At 33.7% G+C, this 21,685-nt stretch overlaps 1 protein-coding gene across 1 annotated transcript in view; it reads left to right on the top strand.

The window, feature by feature from the left end:
• Positions 1–21,685, top strand: part of MICU1 (mitochondrial calcium uptake 1) — a 225,486-nt gene that overhangs the window by 102,778 nt on the left and 101,023 nt on the right. Inside the window, exon 6 of the mRNA XM_054572634.1 lies at positions 15,318–15,432. Within this exon, the coding sequence (XP_054428609.1) occupies positions 15,318–15,432 (115 nt within the window). The remainder of the gene's footprint in view (positions 1–15,317; positions 15,433–21,685) is intronic.

Here is a 21,685-nt window from a genome sequence, read left to right on the forward strand (position 1 = left end):
GGTTTAGACCCCACCCTTCTCAGGGGTATCCAACTGGCCACTTCAATATCCTCCTGGTGCTGCCGCCCATGGGCACCCCACCTGTCGTCTCAGGTCTCTACCGCACTCCTTATTAGTTAGATGGCGCTGAAGCTGATTCTTCTGTCTCGAGGTTATAAGGCTCTTCTATTGCTATTGTTCAGTGGTTTGTTTCGGGTGATTTCTCCACAATTTAGTTGTAATTCCATATTGGTCCTGGGAGGAGGTCAGTGTGACTTCCACTCACTCCTCCGCCACCTTGATTCTCTGTATTTTTTTTTCCATTACGATTTAATCTCCTTATACTCCTTCTCCTCCAGCAATCACCACACTGTTGTCCTTGCCATTCCCTTTAAGGGTAAGTCTTACTTGCCCAGGGTGAATGTGGGCACACATTTTCCTCTTACTGCTTTATTCAAGTTGTGATTATTTGCTTCATATCACAGGTAAAATATGAGTCTGGAATAAGATCTAGTATTACTTCTTGACATCCATAGTAAGTTATATAAGGGATTTCCTGTCTTCTAAGGGTGAAATATATTGCAGATCAAGAAAATGTAAATTAGGAGAGGGTAGACTGAAATCCTCATGGGGCATAATTCGATAAATCTTTACATTTATTTGAACTTTAATTCTCAAATTTTTATAGCAGGTTATGATACTCTTATGAATTCTGAATTGTTAATTAGGTGCATCTCTCTCTCTCTCTCTCTTTCTCTCTCTCTCTCTCTCTCTGTCACTTCTAGAGAATTCAAACCAGTCAAGTCTAAGTTCTTGATGAATTGATATGTTTATTCAGGTTTTTCTACTGATCAATATGAATATGTGGGCAGAATTTTATTGTTTTTGCTCCATATTTTTGACCCATGTTCTCATATGCCCTATCAATCCCATCTTTAAAGGAGGATATATCACTTGTGTTCTCTTTTTTTTAATAGTAGGAAAATTCTTGCTTAAAAAAACACCTATAAGAGAATGCATAAGGTATTTCAGTTCCTTGAAGCCTGAAGTTCTCCACAATTATTTCATAGTCACATATTATTTTAAAGGTAATGATTTAGCCCTTTAAAAAAAAATTAACAACTCATTGTTATCAGTGTTTTATTTTTCCAGTTTAAAGTAAACTCTCTAAATGACAAATGCTTGACTCTATTTGCCTCTAAGGTAATTATTACCAATAATAATAATAATATGAAAAACAATAGTTGAGGTTTTTGAGAGTTTATTATCTGCCAAGCACCATTCTTACTGCTTACATGTAATAACTTATATAATCTATACAACTACTCTTTTAGCTTACATTTTTACTATCATTTTACAAATAAAAAATTAAAGTACATAAAAGTTAAGTAACTTAATCCTTTTTTTTGAAGTAAGATCATACAGCTAGTATGCAGTAGAGCCAGGATTCCAAATGGGTCGTCTAGCTCCAGAGTTCACCATCTTAAGCACTGTGCTATAGCATCTTTCATATATCTAAGCTATTTGTTTATATAATCTATTTGTAAATAAAAATTTCTCAGATAGTTATTTTACTACCTTAATGCTGTTTGTGCAAAAAACTAAAACTTGTTCTTTTTGTTTTTGCTAAGACTGTTGAAGTTAGTTTTTCTGCTTTGATAAAGTACAGTTGGAAACCCATAATTAACCTGAAAAACCACATAGTGTTTCATTTTAAAGGAAGAAAATAAGAGGTATTCAAATTTTAATACTTGAATGAAGAAATCAGAATTTCAACTTTACAGTTATTCTGTTATGTGCTCCACTATTTTCTCGTATGCCATGAATGCCAATAGGCATTTTGAAAAGCTTTTTTTTAAAAAAATTTTTATTAAAGCCATCTCTCTTAAAGTGAGCACATTCATCTGTATTTGAAAAATTGAATCTTGCCTCATTGTAATCAAGATGGCAGAGCAAATAATGTTCTGCTACAAACTAAACTACACTACTTGCCTTTTCAAATATTTATTGCTTGTGTGTTAAATGTAGCATCATTTGAATGGCCGCTCATTATAGTCATTCTGTAGAGGAACAACGTTTAGACTGTAATTATATTGCTAAAGTGAACTCAGGAACTGGTTCAGCATTTCACAAAATCCTTCAATACCTGCTACAGATACTACTTTTAGTCTTACTTTTAGTCTCAGATTTTTCATCTTCCTCCTTTCTCATCCAAAGTCTTTATGTTAAAAACCACTTTCTCATTTTTCTCTTACAAATTAGCAATTTTAGTTCTTTTTTATATACCACAGCCCTAAGAAAATCTGGCTTTGGTGCCTGAAATATTTTCCAAGTAATTTCATTCTGAGAATCTCTGTATTTGACAACTTTATGTAAAAGGTTGATCAATATTATAGTATGCTGAATTGAGGATGAAAAATACAGTATGGATTGATGAACTTATTAATGTATAATAGTACAGGATGGAAAGAGTGTGACTTTGGATATAGACAATCCTGTGTTCAAATATGGACTCTGCCACATGGGTAACCTTGGGGAAGATACCACTGAACCTCTGTGTCAGTTACCTTCTCATTAAAATCAGGGCAATAGGTGAAGTGCGTGGCTGTACAAATTATAACTATTTTGCATGACTTTGAGCTTTTTATTCAATTTATGAAGGGAGTTAGCTATGGTATATATTATGTCCTTTCTTGGTTTGTGTGAAATGCTGCAGACTAGCATACCCTATGCATAATTACTCTCCCCGTGCTTCTTTCCTTCCCAGTTAGATCAGGTGTAAAAGTCTACTTGTGCTATCTCTGTAATGAGTAGTTGGCTGGAATTAAATAGCTAGGCCACAAACTGAAGAGAGACCTCTAGTTTGATTTCTCATATCTGAGCTGTTGTGTGTTCACAGTGATTCGTCTCACCCCTGTCACATCAATTCTAGCCTAAGGCTTGCAAATTGCTAAAGCATTGTTTTTAAAGATTTTATTTATTTATTTATTTATTTTTAGAGAGAGGGGACAGGAGAAGGAAAGAGAGAGAGAGAAACATTGATGTGTGAGGGAAACAGTGATAGGTTGCCTCTTGCATGCTCCCAACCTGGAACCTGGCTCACAGCCCAGGCATGTGTCCTAACGGGAAATCGAACCAGTGTCCTTTTGGTTTGCAGGATGACTCTGCTGAGGAGGGGGACCTACTGGAATGATGATGGTAATAAAAATCAGGAGTGGGATGACCAGCTGGAGTTGTTCAAGAATGATGAAAAGAAGGCTGAGGAAGGAGAGGATGACTCTTAAGCACATAGTGGTGTTTAGAAATCTTGTCCCATTATTTCTTTACCTATGTGCTTGTGTAAGATCAGAATTTTCACCGGATCCTCTCCACTAGCATCTTCGTCACTGTTCTCCCCGTCTTATTCCTCCCATTCATTCATATTGCCCTGTGCATTTTGACTAGTCTCATTTTCACTTCCTTTCACACTCGTAGTAGTTAAGCCTTACCCTGTACTTTTTGCTTTTAATTTTGATACCTCCTTATGACTTAATGAAAACGAAGTATGGCTTTTATCAACTGTCTCCAAAAGAATCTCTTGTTATGCAGGCAGTACAGTTCTTTTCATTCATACATGATGAGTTCAGTAGTTGGCTTCCCTAACTGCAAAGGCAATCTCATTAGTAGAGTAGCACCTGAGAGCAGCTTTGAGTTAGAGGTGTATTTGTTAACCCCACTTAAAAGTGCTGTTCAACACAAATGTAACAATGAATTTTGTGAATGAGCAGGCCAGGTCCCCAGTGTGGGGAGGGTCTCCAGAGGCAGCCACACATTGGTGTTTCCCTCTTTTTCTCCATTCCCCTCTGTAAAGGTAAATAAAATAAAATCTTTAAAAAAAGAAGAGAATTAGTGTAATAGTCTGAAGGTTTGTTTTCTAAAGTTGATATACTGTGGGTTATTTCTGTGAACAGCCTGATGTTCGGGACCTGTTTTTCTCACAATAAACATGTCCTAAATAAATGGGGAATATGGAGAGAAAACCTTGGGGGTTTTTTTATTATTTTTGTATTTCATAATTGTTTATTTCAAATTCTTTGTTTCACAGTAGGCTCCACAAAACCCCCAGACTATACCAGATATAGTTTTCTTTGAATCCTAGTCATTGTTAATGCATTCCAACACACACTACTCAAATTATGTGTCATTGGGATGGGTGTTGTATTAAGGAGACAAGTAACTGTGAAGTAGAGTGGAGAGTGTTGCAAAGTTGTTCTTATATCCTAATGAAAAAAATTGGGAAGTACATTAAGCCTTTTCATTGATGCTTTGTGTCTAGTTGGTGCCCTTTTTCAAGATTTTTGTTGTGTGCTAAATTGTTTTATCCTTAAATACAGGAGGTTCAAACATGTTGAGATTTTAGGGAAATTGAAATAACTGAAGAATAAAATTTATTTTCTGTTTTGTCCTTTAAAAAATGAAATGTTTGCTTTCCCTTTTCTTTAAGATACAGGTAATTATTTCTGTGTTTTCTTTTTATAGTAATATGAAGCTTTTCTACAATATAAGTTTCATTTTGGGGAGGTTCAATTGAGTTGTTGGGGTTTTTGTTTTTTGTTTTTCTTGTACCTAGAAGATAATATATAAAACATATCTATTTAGTCCTCATTTTCTATTTCCAGGTGTTCAGTGGTTTTAACTGATCTTAATAGGTCCTTTATATGTTATAATATTTTGTGATATTTATATATATTCAGTATGGGAGTTTTATTTTTGTTCATATAATCAATATCAATTTTTTCCTTTTTCTCACCTTCTGATCAGGATTTCTGGCAGGTACTGACAGCATGTGCTTCAAATTAATGTTCTAAAAGCTGTAATAATGCTTTAGAGATAAAGGTTCAGTTCAGTGCATGTTCATGTCCTTTTCCCTTCTCCCTTCAGAGAATGATTTTATTGCTTTCACTTTAAATTAAAATACTTTATCTTTAATATAACAATTCAAACACTGCACAAGTCTTTTAGAATATAGTACATAGCATAATTTAAAAGGGAAGGTTTTTAAAAAATTTATTGTGTTCTTTATAAAGTTGTTTACATTGTAATAAACTTTATAAGGTTCATTTCACGGTATAGATTTACAACTATAAAAACTGTAACATCACTCAAAATATTTACAACTCCTATCCATTAAAAAACCACTACAGGAAAATTTGGCTAGTCTATTTTAAGAAGGAAGTTTTAACATTATGTGACACACAAAAGGTCAACAAACTGTTTTAATCACTATATTGCATAAGGGATACTCAGTTAAATGGGTCATTTAAATAGTCTTAGTTCCTAATTGAACTGTAATAATGTCTTCAAGTGAAAAAATAATAGTTTTTTTCTTTTGAAATTTTTCACATAATAAAAACAGATACACAGCTCTTGCTTAGCTGCACTTTCCTCAAAATGGCTTATGGGAAACAAAACATTTAGAAAGACTTCATTATTTTGCTATTCTGAGCTAATGAACAACTTTAACTTGGAAAAGCTGGCAAATATTTGGAGAAAACCACAAAAAATATATATATAGATTGTAGACTGACAAAAGAATTTTAAGGACACACACATAAGAAGTACTTTTTAAAATTGAGCTTTGAACACTTAGGCCCTTTAATTATACCTTATAAATTATTAAAATTTCATTTAAAAAATTTCCTCTTTCATTTCTTAATAAAAATATAAACTGAGTTAAAACATCTTTTGGTTTAAAATAATGATATAATTAATGAAGTTCATAGGGTGGCCTTTATTTTTATGGAAGATTTTTCATGTGCTTCCTTGTTTTTAAAATGGGATATATTTTTAGTAGTCCCATTACCCAATTCCAAACAAATCATCCTATTATTATTGCAGTAGATTGTCTTATCTTTGCCTTTAACTGCATTGTGAAACCAACAGATCCTTAAATAATTATATCAAAATAATTTATTGATAATCACATTATCAATGTTTCTATTCCCTGAGATTCTATTTTAGAGTAGCTATAACACAACCATAGTGCTAAAGAATGTAAATCAGATGAGATGCTAACACCTGTCAATTGAGAAAAGCCACTCCCTGTTCTCGAATTACAGCAGAATAGTTTGTAGGAGCAGCTAGAAATTTGTATGATGATTGTATGGTTTACAGATTAAAGGTTTAAAATTACTTGCTTCAGATAGGTGTCCTTCCTAGAAAGGGAGAAGAGAAAAGAGGTAGAAACTGGTAAGTGCTTGGAAGTCTCTGGAATCTGCAACATTGAGTAGTAAACCATCATTGTTGACAAAAGAGTGCCAGTCTTCTTTAAACTTTGACTATTGAAAGTAATATTCTTTGTTGATCAAGGATTCAAAATCAAGTTTTACTGTATTCTTAAGAATATCTTATTAATAAGCTTTATCTATTAAAAATAGTGAACTTTTTTCTTAGAATAGGTAGTGGGGGGATTGTTTATCTCTACTGCGTTCTATAAATATCACTCATTTTGGTGATTCTAGTATAAATCCTTTAAGCTTCCAAGGTCAGTGAGTAGAGCAGTTACTTTATAGAAGAGGCCTTTCTTGCTTGTTTTTTCACAGGGATTTGTTCTTTGCATGCTAAGTTCCTATTGCCTGTGGGAAGGCTGGATTCATTTTGTCTTTCTGTTAGCATAGAGCGCATCTTCAGATAAAGCTTACGAATGGTGTCAAATACTTACTGTATTGCTTCCAGGAGTATGCATAATGTCTCTTTCCAGTCTCTGAGTTCCACCACTTACTAAAGTCTGTTGTTTAACACCTGTGTTTGATTATTCAGATTAAAAAAAGAAACAATGTAATAAATAAGAGCTCCCAAGAAACATATAATTTACTTGGTTTTCTTGTCCCAAATATTCCGACTTCTTTTATATTTTTAAATACGTTTTTATTTTAGATTCTGTTGTGTATGAATTTGGGATCAACTGAACCCATCTGACTTAATCATTGTTGATTTGAAAGCATGAACAGGACTAACCATTGCATTTTTAACACCTTCATGTTTAGCTTTTTGTCATGAAACAAGATTCCAGGCTAACTTCCTTTTTCTTATTATTTTAGCCAAAACACTCTAGGATGTTTTAAGGTTACACAAAGTTCTATGAAAACTACTCAAAACAGTTCTTTTCTCCTGTTCTGGTAAAATGGAGTTCTCAGCCTAAACATCTACTGATGTGCTTTGGTTGCAGAAAATGTGTGAGGAGAGGTCTTACTTTGCATATCTGTATTTGCCATGATGCCTTTTTAAAAGTTTTACACTTAAATAAAAAGATTCTGCAGTTTTGTTAATTAAGAAGAGCATAAAAAGCCATTACATTCTTAAACTGATACTCATTTTGAAATAATCAAAATATGCATTTGACCAAGTCAAGGTGTAAAAATACGACATGCACCCCATACGTCCTTAGCTTGACTTTCTCTTCAAGATAACTGAGCTAATACAAACTAAGCCCCAAGGTAAATATTATAAATAGTGAACTGTGTTTTTCTCCAAAAATATCCAATCCCATTAACAGTTTAAGAAATTGCAAGTGATATAGATACCTGGTATATTTCTGTGCATTTCATACAATATAACATGTAATGGTTCATGGCATGGGTTATAAAGTCAGAACATGACCTGTCATGCCACTATGTAGCATTGCCACCTTAGGCTCATTTAACTTCCCTAAACCTTAGTTTTCTCATCTGTAAAGTGCTGATAGTAGTGTCACCTACCTCATAGAATTGCAGTGAGGCCTGAAAGAGGTAATACAAGTGCTTAGCACAGTACTGGCATAGAAATGCACTGTAATTTTTAAATTATTGATATGTCTTAATGGTCAGTGGTGTTCAAGGGATACCTATAAATGTGTGATTTCAAAATGATTGAAAAGTTCTTCATCTAAACGATTTCCTGGTGGATAATAGTTACTAGAACAGTATAAAACAAGGGTATGACTGGTAATCGTCAGAGTGAAACTTTTTAATTTTTATTTTAAGGTGCATTTTTGTATTTTTTTCCCAAATGGAAGATGGTGAAATACTATATTAACATATTTTCCAAAATTTGTACTGAGGTGGTTTTTTCATGAAGTGATAAGGAAGCCTTTTATAAGCCCTATGACTAAAGCCAAGCCTGCTGCTGAGCTCAGCAGAGTGCTTTCCAGCACTGATCGATTTGAGTGGCAAAAGTTCAAAATTAATTTTGAGATTTAGGTAGCAGATAATCAGTAATGGTAAAACATCAATATTTCACCAGGAGAAAGAATATTCACACTTTGAAACAAGTGTGCAGACTTAATGTGATAGAAGGGGTGATTTTCCCCTTCTAGGGTTTTTAATAATACCTCATCAGATATTGAGAACTAAAATAAATCATTTTAATAAAATTGTATCATTTACTTGAAGTCAATGCTATTCCAGTAGACTTTTGAATTTTTATCATTGCTTTTTTTAATCAGCTCTTCCACTGTTTTATTTAAGCATCTTCATTTATATTCATTTTCTTTATAACCATATACTTATAGCCATGAAATTAAAAAAGCATTTGCATTCTAGGCATTTGGAGTAGTTCTCAGAGCTAAAGTGGTTAGAATGGGGACTGAAAAGAGAATAGCTTTCTGGCAGAGTGAAATTTATAATATCTTAAGCATTCACCTTCCACACTTTTTGCACAGTAATTTATGTTTATTTGCCTCAAAAACAATATTACCTGTGAAAAGATTGGACACTCATAAGTCAGGAGAAGAATAAATCATAAACTCCAAACTAGAAACATCTCATTTTAATGGGGATATGACAGATCCCCAAATTCCCCCTTTCTGCAAATTCATATATGTGATAAGGGAAGAAGAAGAACACATTTTAACTGTGCAACATTTTCTTTTGATTTGGAATAGGGTGATTGTTTAAGATTAATATCTTACTAAGGCTTTGGCATCTGTGTGCCAACTAATGATATATGAGCATTAATTGCATGGGGAAACTGCTAAATAATCTCTCTCTTTCTAATACTCTAGCCCCTCCCCCACTGCCCAGCCCCAACCTCAGATAGAAATACTATTTATCATTTGGAAATGATATGCCAAAACTGTATCTTCTGGAAGAAGCATATTATTGTCATTAATTTTTCTTTGAAGTACGATTTCAAGTATTTCTTAAGTGGTTTAGGTAGACTTTGAAATGTATTTCAGCAACATATAGAAATGTTAATATTAAAAGAGTCCAATTATTTCAGTCTCATAAAGGATGACCTCTTAATTTAAATAGTAAAGGTGTGTTCATCATATTTTCTTTATACCAGGGATGGTTTGAGGTTTTAGATGATATGGTAGCATCTATTTTACTGTAATAGTCCCATCAACTTCAATTTGGTAGGAAAAGTTAATTTTGAACTATAGAACTTGAAACATGAGTTTTTACTAGAATAAATAATGAGATTAAACTCCTAGATACAATTTTTCTGTTTGACTTCAACCAGTTGAGTCCTAGAAGTCAAAATGATTGCCCCTATTTTGATCAACCCTGTATCAGTTAGGATTCACTTCTGAGCATAGTAAATATTAAGGAGTTTGAATTACATCTGGAAATCCCAGAGCTCTTGATGGCACCTGCAACTTAAGCCAGATGTTTTATAAGTTTACAGGATAGATCAGAAACCAGAGTATGAATGCTTTAGCAACAGAGCCATCCTGATAAATCAGGTTATAGACTCTCTGAGAAGTGTAGCAATTACACGTGTATAGGGTATGATTTGCTGTAAGTTTACTCTTAAGTTTTTCTGTTTATCTAAAAAATGAAGAGTCAGGGTGGTGCCATTAAGATCAATACCAGTACCCTTATGAGATTATGTATTTATTTGTCTTTACTTGAGGTCAAAAATTAGAATGTTTTAGTGATATTGAGCGTATAGCTATGTTTTAAATTTTGAAACAAATAAGATCAAAGACTAGGTCATATAAATGAATAGTAAAATACTTAAATTTCACCTTATTTAAATCAATGAACACATTGCTTTAAATATTTTGCATATTCTTGTTCTCCAAAAGGGGGTAACATTTGCCAGGAAATTGAATAGAAATATTTTTCTGATCAGTTAACCTGCATTCTGCTTTCACAGCCTTAATTTCAGAGATTCAGGAAATTGCAAAAGTTTGATATGTAACTTGTAAGATGCTATAGAAAGATATCTCTGTAAAGTATCTTTAATTGCAATCTCTTTTTAAAATACCCAGTTCTGTTTCATTTTCAGCATATATACTGGAGTATTGTTAGAACCTTCCCCCAGGAGCTTTATTATGATACAAGTTTCTCATAGACCCTTACTATAATTTCTTTTCTTGTTACTGAAATGATGTCTTAATACATTACTTAATTTCACATTATGTGCCTGTACAGTAGAATTGGGGTATATTTCTTTTTTACTTTTATATACAGAAATTTCTTCCCTTTAGTTTGTTATATTTGTTATTTATATTGAATTTATTATGTATATTGAATTAAATACAAATCTTGTGATAGATTTTCCTAGTAAAAATGCATATTAATATAAATGTTCATGACTACCTCTGAGACAGAGAAAATGAGCATTATTACCAATATGTTAAGGAACATTGCTTTCTTTGGACTGTGCCTCCATATCACCTCTGAAGTGTATAAATGGTATTGGGTTAGGGGAAAAAAATGACTTAAAATTTAGTCAAAGAGTAAACACTATCCAAAAGATTAAGTGAAGGAACACTTTACTTGACATTCTCGATTTGCAGAATTAAATACTGATGAGACTTTGAAATAAGAAAATAAAAACCTAAAAACTTCTCTCCACTTTTCCTTTCTTGAATCTTGATTTTCCATTTTTATCAAACTTCAGGACTTTAAAAAATTTATTCATTATCAGACTTTGGTTTTATGACGATTTGGGTGTTTGTGATTAATGTCATGAATTTAAAATAATTGTCCTTGGAGTTTTGAATACTCAAAAACTCACTTATAAATTCTTAGAGTAAATAAATTGGAAGTACATAGTTTGGCAAAAGTAGGTTTACAGTTCTGAGTACGTGGAACAGAATTTATTCTTGTATTATTTATTGTTTTTATTATTATTATTAACCTACTTTTGCCCACTTCTGTATAACCCTAAATATACCTGAACCACTCTTTGACAAATGGATAAATTGAAAAGCATACATGTAACTCTTTTCCCTCTCCTTGTACCCCAACCCCAACTCCAAAAGCATGAAAGAAGAGTGTAGGCCTTTATTCTAAAGAATTAGAAGATTATATTGCACAGGGCACATTGCAAAGCATGGCTAATTTTAAATTCCTCCTTAAACATCTTTTTTTCCTTCTCATTTTTAAGGAGCAACTGTAAAACACACACATTCTCCGTTCGATTTCTCGAAAGCACACACTGCACACAAGCTTTCTCTTTCCTCAATTTTTCCTGACTTTTGAAACCTCCTATTCCTCTCGGGTCATGACTCCTTCTCCTTTTTTGTTTACCTTTATAGAGTCCTTTTTTCTTCTATATCTCTCCTTCCAGATGAATTCTTCAATTTTTTCTTACGTACAGCAATTTGGAATGTTTTTGTCCTCTCTTGCTCCCTGTCACTACTCCGTGCAGCAGAGGCCTAATATGTAGTCACACCAACAGAACTATTTTCTTTTTTAGAGGAGTGAGGGTTGCAAATAGGGACATATCCCATTTAATGTAGTAGAGGTGGGGTGCCTTCCTGGAGAAAATCACACTAATCGAATTAGCCTTGCAAAGTGTCATTATAATATAGCCCCTATAGGATACATGTTCCAATGTTAATTCTCAATTAATATACAATCAAAGACCTGTTGAGTGACATCTTTATTATCTCTGCAGACTATATAATTGCCCTAATGGTGGGGGTGGTTAGGCTTAAACCAGGACTGCAACTGTATCTCTTGCAGAATCTTTCAAGCTGTCTCTTTAAAAACTTTTTAAATAATTCTATGTTTATTTATACTTTGAAAAAACAATCATATACTTTGCTAGTATCGAAAGACCTTCAAAAGAAAATGAGCTACTCAAGTCAGAAATATAGAAGAGTAGATCTATACTTATATGGTAAATTGATTTTTAATAAATGACTTAAGAACAGCTACATGTCCATAGTTTTAAAAAATAAACCTTACTCCTTATGTCTCTATACACAAAATTGACTTGAAATGGATTACTAGTCCTAAGTGTAAAATCTATAAGGCTTCTAAAAGAAAAAATGAGAAAATATTTTTATGGGCTGGAGATAGGCAAAAAGTATTAGCATATAGAAAGCAACAACCATAAAGGAAAAGTTGATAAATTAGACTTCATGAAAATTTATAACTTCTGATTGTCAAAATAGAAATTATAAACCACAGACTAGCAGAAATATTTTTAATAAGTATATTTAACTATATTTGTTTTTTATTGCTGAGAAACAAATCTAAAGCTTAGTGGCTTAAAACAACAGTAATTGTTTTTTGTCTCTCATGCTTTCTGTGAATAAGGAATTTGGGAGCAATTTGGCTAGATGGTTCTGGCTCAAGCTCTTTCATGAGGTTGAAGTCAAATGTTGGCTAAGACCTTAGTCATCTAAGCCACCTGAGAATGCAAGATTCATTTCTAAGGCATATACCCAAAATAATTGAAAACAGTCAAACAAATATTTGTACATGAATGTACATTGTAGCACTGGGTGGAAACAACCCAAATATCCTTCATTGGATGAATGGATAAACAAACTGTGGTATATATACAATGGAATATTATTTGGCAATAAAAGGAATACTGATTGATATAACAACATGAATGAACCTAGAAAACATTATGTTACTTGAAGGAAGCCACATCACCTTGTGTAGTTAAAATGGTGAATTTTCTCACAATCAAAAATAAACCTCCAAAGGAAAAAATAAAGAAGGGGAAAGAAGGTTGTTCTGGATTAATGGGTATTTAAAGGGATATGACAACTAAATGCTATTTATGATTCTATATTGCATCTGGAACTGGGGGAAACATAGATATAAAGGAAATTATTGGGAAAGTTAACTAAATTTGAAAGTAAACTGTAGATTATATAAGAGCATGTATTAAGTATCCTGGTTTTATTAAATTTATACTGTGATATGTAAGAGAATTTCTTTGTAGGAAATATATACTGCAGTATTTAAATGTGAAGTATAAAACATCTCCAACTTTCAAAATAGTGCAAAAGAAAATATGTATCTATATAAAATGATAAAAACAAATAATGTATAAGCTATTGGTGAATCTGAGCAGAAAGTATACAAGAGTTCCTATATGAATTTTTACACTTTTCTGAGTTGAAATTATTTCAAAATTAAAAGTAACCAACAAACCTAGACTTGTCTTTCTGTTATCTTCTGAGCATTGTCCAATGATTATTAGGAGAATAATGTTAGATAGGCTTCTTCGGTTCAGCTGCCACTGCCCTTAGATTTTTGCCTGGTTCTCAACTTCTGGGGCCCAGTATATTATTAATTTTATTACCTTATAGCATTGTCTCCATACAATTATTACATAGTTAATATGAAGTACTCAGCTTCTGTAAACATTTATTGCTGTGGTTAATAATGGTGTATGCCTATGGGAACAGATTCTCATTGTGTGTATTTTTTTCCTTATTCACATGCTTTACTTTTGCAGTATCTTGGATAATGTAAAAAAAAAGTAATTATTTACTTCTTTTATTTTGAGAAAGTAAAATACTACCTTCCCAATGAAGGGCTTTGCTGCTGCTGTTTGCATCCAGCTGTTCTTTTTGACTGGAATTTGTGTTTAATCTCTTGGTAGAAGATCAAGTGCGGTATGAGATCTAACCTTAATTTGAAATACTGGGCTATATGCTCATTTTTGTTGTTGTCTCAGAGAAGTAGCCTCTGAATGCTGTCAAGCAGGATTATGCTTTCTGTCCATCATAAATGAATCAGAGAAGCCCTTTTTTAAGTAGAATCTGCCATCAAAACGTGGTACTGCCTTGTCGACTATAGATTTTGACCTTTCTGTGGTTACTGTTTCATATGAACAAACAAATATTCAGTAAAGGCTATCAGTGGGTTTACTAAAAATATCATGATAATTCACTTGGTACTTGTATTTTCAATTGGTTAACCAATTTTCTTTCCTTTGTGGTGTGTGATGGGATCTTCACTAGACAGAGGTAACCTGTTGGGTAGATGTGTACCTGGATGCTGGTGTGGTGGTGCTTGTTGGTTTAGTTTTCATGATATTCTTCCCAAGGTTATGTTTGCAATGCTGCTTATTATTTGCGCTTGCATGATATTATTACTTTGATTGTGCTTTCTTGGTTTGGATTCTTGAAGCCTTCTATTTCATTTTTTGGTACCCAGAATAATTTCTTGACTATCTTAGGTTGGCCCAAAACTTACAGAAATTAGTTTTAAGTCTAACTCTTTGGTGGATCCTTTTCAGTTTTTGAGAATATCTTCAATGTCACCACTAAATGTATAATTCATGAATTCAGAGGACAGGGTAGGTTTGCTTAAATACCCAGGAAGAGACCACTTGCCAAACAGACTATTACTGCAGCTGATAATTAACTCTCTTTGTGAGTTTTATAAAATTAAATAAAAAGAATATACACTTGGAGGGAAATCTAAGTTCTAGGAGAGTTTCACCAAATAGCTGAAATTTAGGAGCTTCCACCAAAGTAACAGTAAATATAATTAAATTAAACCTAAAGCTTGACATGCATGTCTGATTTGCTGTTGTGTTTTAGAAATGCTATTTACTCTGCAAGCTCTTCTGCATTCCAAAACTAAGAATCTGGGGGTCATAAGGAAAAATTAAAGTTAGTATTTCAGAAACTAGTTTTCTGAGCATTTGTGTAGGCCTTGGAAATAGTTGCTTACTTCTTCATTTCTAATCACTAGTAGTATAGTTTTCTTGGTCAATTGGAACTGACTTCATTTTAGTCTTTTCATTTGTTTGTTTTTATTTTTTTCTACCATATATACTTCTATAGAAGTTGGATTGTTTTTAAAACTAAGAAACAAAATTAACCCTGAACTGGGTCTGTATATGTTAAATGGCAGGAGTTCATAAAATGGAAATTATTTTCCAATGTTCATATTAATCCAGTGTTGAAACAGACAAAATTATCTTTTGTCTTAAAATTTTAATCATCTCGAAAACTGTAAAGGATCCATTAATTTGGAATGGCCATCAGAGAAATGCTCATGATAAGTACTATAAAACTGTCAAATGACGATTTATCTTTAACTATTTATGTTCTCATTCTGCTGTGTCTTCTTTTTATTTTTTGGTGGGACCCATATATCTAATAGAAAATTGCCCAGGAACGAGAAAAATTTGCTGATGAAGGCAGTATATTTTATACCCTTGGAGAATGTGGACTCATATCATTTTCAGACTACATTTTCCTTACAACTGTTCTTTCTAGTAAGTATAAACTACTATTTTTGTTTGTTTATGGGGAGCATACAGGACTATAAAAAGTTGGAGGGGGAAACAAGACATATTCATAGAGTTAACTGATTATGTTACATAAAATTTCATTTATCTTGAATTCTCTATAATGTGTGTATAGAACCACCTGAGAAAGAAAAAGAAAACTAAAGTATCAAGGTGTAGTTAAAAAATTTTTTTAAAGTAGCCCTGGCCAGTTGGCTCGGATGGTTGGAGCATCACGTCATGCACCAAAAAGGTTGCAGGTTTGATCCCATACATGAGGCAACTGATGGATGTTTATCTCTCACATTGATGTTTCTTTCTCTCTCTCCCTCTCCCTCTCTCTCGCTTTTCTCCCTCCCTCCCCGCTTCCTTCCCTTCGTCCCTTTTCTCTTCCTCCCTTCCATCCTCCTTTCCTCTCTAAAATCAATAAAAACATATTTTTGGGTAAGGATTAAAACAATGATAAATTTAAAAATAAACAGCTATTAAGCTACATCTACCTTTAACTGTTTGAAGCTTTGTATTCTGTCAAGATAAACTACATATTGCCTGCTCCCATTTAGCCTTTATTAATGTTTTTACTGCCCGAGTAAAATATATATGGTTCAGTTCTAATTCTGTTGAATAGTAATTTTTGAATCTGGGAGGATTACTATTTAAGACATAAAATTCAGATTTGACTCATTTAGATCATTGATGAGTCCTGGCTGGGTACTTCAGTTCGTTAGAGTGTCATTCTGATATACCAAGGTTTCAAGTTCGATCCCTGGTCAGGGCACATACAAGAAGCAACCAATAAATACATAAATAAGTGGAACAACAAATTGATGTTTCTCTCTCTCTCTAAAATCAGTAAATAAGAGCATTGATGAATTTCTGATTTTTAAGCCAATTTTGTTGATTAGTATGGTACTCTTAAGTATTTTCTTAATTTTATTCTCCTTATTGTGACTTTTGTTAACTATTGAGAAAACAATACAAAATGTATGTTTCTAGCTCTTGGCATACACTCTAATAAAACCTACCTAAATTGAACCAAAGAGATCTGGCTTGTATGTTTGAAAGATGTGATTCTCAGTTTTTGGGGTTTTTTTCCATCTGGGATATACCAAACAAAAAATTCCTTCTCTAGGCAAGTCATCTGTAAAGATAAAACTGTAAGACAGTTTTAATAAATGACATCTACAGTACCTGCCATGGCTGTGACCACTTCCACCCCTCTTCTCTCTGATTGACAGGAAAATGAAGAAACATAGACTAATTTACCTCACCACACCTGTCTGTGGGGTACCAAAGTGTCTGAATAAATTCATGTGGTGGGCCAGTGCTCTGGCAATGTAAATGTACATCGATTTGCTATGAAGATCCAGAACAATAAATGAGTTAAAAATATTTATGATCTCAAATTGTATAGTGTTAGTTATTTTTTTAAGGGCATGTGTTTTCAAAATGGGCTTCATTTCAAATCCTGGCCTCAGTAAACTTTTTCACCTGTTTTGTCTGTGAAATGAGGAGGGCAACAATACCAAACCCAAATTATTTATTTGAGGATTATGAGATCATGAACATAAATAGTACCTAGTTAAGTGCATAGTATTTAGTATGTATGCAATCTGTCTGGATTTTTATTCTTGATACCCTGTCACAACATGTTATTTCATATCTAATTTTAAAAGTTCCATAAATCTTGTCATTAAAAAAAAAACCTAGCAGAATTTGGTGGGGATTTTTAAAACTCTTTTGCAACTTTGGACAGAATTTACATTAAATAGGCATGATGTGGCAGAAAGAATACTACATTAAATGAAGAGACTAACTTGGAGAACTGCACTGATGTATAATATGTACTATGGAAGTCGTACTAGTAAATGTTTGTTGGGCTGAAGTGAGATTTTAACTTGTATCCACTGCTTAGTCCTATTATCTCTATATCTTTCTAAGTGTCAGAAAGATCACAAAACAAAACCTTCAAATACCTGGCACATTTTGTAGCTCCCTTAATCCAACCATTTAAAAACAGGTAAAAAAAAGAGAGAGAGAGAGCACATTGACCCTTGAGTTCTGGAAACCCCTCCAAGTAGTTCTGCTGGTCCTGGTGCCTTTGGTTCTTAGCTCCTAGCTTAAACATGGCAAGTGATTTACAAAAAGTGCTTAGTATTATGATGTCATACACTTTCTGTTTTTGTCAGGAATGAGAAAATACAATAAGGATATGGTTTTAAGATTTTCTCTTTATCACTGGTTTTAAGTGTTTTAGTTATTATATACCTTTAGTGTTTCTCAGCATTAGTACTATTAATGTTTTGGGCAGGATAATTCATTGTTGTGAGAGCTGTCATGTGCATTGTAGCATGTTTGGCGACATTCCTGGCCTCTACCCACTAGATACCAGGAGCATACCCTCTCTTTTCTCCCAGATGTGACAACCAAAAATGTCTTCAGGATTTGCCCAGTGTGCCCCAGGGGGTAGAGATGGGAGGAATCATCCCTGGTAGAGAACTACTCTTGTAGTTTTTGGCAGATTGGCGTTTTTTGTTGTGTTGATGAGTGTTCTTCATGTTTCTTGTCTTGAAGTTGTTTGAACTTTTGGATTGTAAGCTTATACATCTAATATGAAAAAAATTTCAGCCATTATGTCTTCAAATACTTTTTTGCATTTTCTCACTCTCCTTTGGGGACTCCAATTACACATATATTTTCCTCCTATCAACCCCATAATGTTTGCACTATTATTATCTTCATTTTACAGATGAGGAAATTGAGACATACAGAGGGTTATATATAAAGAACTTGCCTGGAGTTCCACAGTAAATGCGTGATGCTTGGTTTGAACCCAGGCCGACCAGAGCACCTGGGCTCCTGTTGCTTGGTTTTACTGCTGTGGCCATATTTTCAGCAATGATAAGCCACCAGAAAAATCTAAAGCAAAAAATGCTATGGCATGTTGAGTACCTAGGAAAAGACCTAATGAAAATCATACATAATTCACTGTATTCTGAGTTTGATTCCCTCTTTAGATTTTGAGGAATCAGTGGAGAAATTGAATTAAGTGAAACTGCAGCAGGATTTAATTTACCTACAATTAAACCACACCCTCATTGTGATTCATCTTTCTGACAAACATGTTAAGAAATTAAAATAGCATTCAAGTGAAAATTTATAGTATTTTATTTATCTGGCCATTCTAAAGTCAATAGCAGATCACAGAGTGTGTATGACTTGGAGACCAGTGCCATTTCATCTAGTGAAAATCTTATAGAAGTTATAGGTGAAAATATGTTTTTCAGATTGAGTGATCTGTTGAAAAACACAGACAAGGAAACATCCTGAGATCTTTCAACAGATGTAAGGTAGTTGCAAATATTTTTCATTGGGACCTCAGAGATAGGGAAGTTATAGAGAAAATTTGCTTTGGCTATTGTGTGTATAATTTTTACATCTAAGATTATCTGCCATTGCCTAATTTACATGAGGAGTTAAGACAAAGCAGATGAAAGGCTGATTTTATCTACTGTTATTTTAGCCTGTAAGAGGTGCTTAGAATTTCAGAAATTTTTATAGTCATGTGTTGTGTAACATTTCAGTTGATGACGGGGACCACATATACAACAGTGGTAAAACCATATAGCCTAGGTGTGTAATAGGCTATATCGTCTAGATTTGCACAAGTGCACTCTATGTTGTCCATACAATGATGAAATCACCTGACACATTTTTCAGACTGTATCCCTGTTGTTAAGTGGTGCATGACTGCATTTGCATGCTTTAAGGCAAAAAATGTCTTGTAAGTGTCTCACCTGGTTTATCAATAACTTCTTACTCTAGCATAACCTGTTCTTATGGTTAATTCATTGATTTAGTAGCTTCTGACAAAATAATAAGATAACACTTAAATATATCAATAATTTATGATGTTCACCCTGGCCCAGTAGCTCAGCTGGTTAGAGTGTCAACCTGCTATGCAAAGGCTGCAGGTTCGATCCCCAGTCAGGACACATACATGAATCATTCAATGAGTGCATGAAGAAGTGGAACAATAAATTGATGTTTCTCTCTCTCTCTCTCTGCCTTCCTCTGTCTAAAATCAATAAAAAATAAACTTAAAAAAATAAATAGTTTATGATGTTAAATTCATTTTGAGCCAGATACAGTTCAGAAACTATGTCATTTCAGGAACCCCTGCTGTTACAGAAAATTAAGCATTTACATTTCTTTTTTTTTTTTATCCTTACCTGAGGACATTTTTTTTTTGTTGCTTCTAGAGAGGAAAAGAGGGGAAAAGAGAAAGAAACATCAATGTGATAGAGAAACATTGATCAGCTGCCTTCTTGTATCCCTCCCAACCAGGGATCAAACCCACAACCTGGGTATGTGCCCCAACTGGGAACTGAACCCACAACCCTTTGATGCAGGGAATGACACTCCAACAAACCAAGCCAAACCAGCTGGGGCAAGCATTTACATCTTTGTATAAACAACCACTCAAGAATTTTAATTCAGGTGAACAAGAAATAAGTGGTATTTGTGTCTCTCTCAAATCTGTTTGTGACTACACCAGAAGTTTTAAATATTTTTTTTATTCACAAAAGAAATCTAATTCTTTGGTAACAAATGCTTGAGATTTGTTCAGAGGGTTCAAAAGGCCAAGGAGAGAATAAGAGACTAAAGAAGCAAATTGTGGCTTCTAACAAAAATAAGATCTGTGTTCTGATGATATCTTGAGGAAGAATTTCAGTTTATTCCCATGATTGAACCAGGTCTCCTTATTTGAATTGAAACATTTTTATGTTTTTGAAACTTTATATTCTAATAATTCTAATAAAATTCTAACACTGAGTTCAAATGTTATGGAAATGTGATTTCTGTAGCTTCCTTTCAATACAAATAGTCAGGATGAGGCTATGTTCTAAGAAGAGTATTGATTGTGGTGGTTGGGAATGTTTTCTGTACGCCTTGTGAGCTGGTGCTGCCACCAAAATCATGTCTGCATATACATTGTCCTCTCTTCAAAGGCCTATGTTGGCCTGTAACTTTCTGCTACTTTTCTATGGCGTTCTCCATAAGATCTGAGATTCAGATAGGAATACTAGAAAACAGGAGGATGGCCCTTGGTTCTACTTCTCTGCTCCTTAGGCTCTCAAGATGAAACGCTAATTTATCAATGGGAGCAAGCTGATGGAGTTGATGGAGCAAGAAAAATAAAATTTCAAAATAAGATAAATTTTACACCTTCTAGAAAGTGCCCTAACCTATAAAATGATTTCTTTTTCTCCTTTCACTCTTCAAAACTCTCCTATCATATCTTAGCTAGGATTTTAATTTTTTTCAACAAACATCATAATTTAAAATTTTTTTATTAAATTGAAAATGAATTATGGTGCTCATAACAGCTCCAGAGACATTTGCATGAAGATGTTTATTAACTCAAAAGAATCTCTAATTAATGAAAGTCTAGGCAGAGTTTATGGTATCACTAAGTAGTATCTTTTTTAATTTTTATTAAGTTAATTGAGATGATTAGTTAATAAAATTATATAGGTTTCAGGTTTATAATTCTATAATACATCATCTATATATTGTATTGTGTGTTAACCACCCCAAGTTAAATCTCCTTCCATCACCATTTGTTTCCCCTTTACCATCTTCTACTTCCCCACATCCCACTCTCCCTCTGGTAATCACCATACGGTTGTCAGGTGTCTATGAGGCTTTTTTATTTTTATTTTTTTTACTTAATCCCTTCGCCTTTTTCCTTCTGCTCCCTAACCTTGCTCCCCTCTGAGAGCTGTCAGTTTGTTCTCTGTATCTTTGATTTTGCCTTTCTCTGACAGGTTTATTTCTCTTAGCATAATACTCTCCAGGTCGATCCATGCTGTCACAAAAGGTAAGATTTCTAGTGTAAATACCACAGTTTTTCTCCCACTCATCTACTGATGGGCACTTGGGCTGCCTTCAGATGTTGGCTATTGTAAAAAATACTGCATGAACATAGGGATGCTTATATTCTTTTGAGTTAGTGTTTCAGGTTTCTTCAGATACATTCCTGGAAGTAGAATCGCTAGGTCAAAAGGTAGTTTAATTTTTGGAGGAAACGTTATGATGTTTTCCACGGGGGCTGCACCAATTTACATTTGCACTAACAGTGCACAGGGATTCCCTTTTCTCCACATCCTCTCCAACACTTGTTTGTTGACTTACTGGTGGTACCCATCCTGACAGGCATGAGGTAATATCTCACTGT

Source organism: Pteronotus mesoamericanus, unplaced genomic scaffold (assembly GCF_021234165.1).
Source record: "Pteronotus mesoamericanus isolate MK-2021 breed Mesoamerican mustached bat unplaced genomic scaffold, CSHL_Meso_final contig_24, whole genome shotgun sequence".
Taxonomy (NCBI): Eukaryota; Metazoa; Chordata; class Mammalia; order Chiroptera; family Mormoopidae; genus Pteronotus; species Pteronotus mesoamericanus.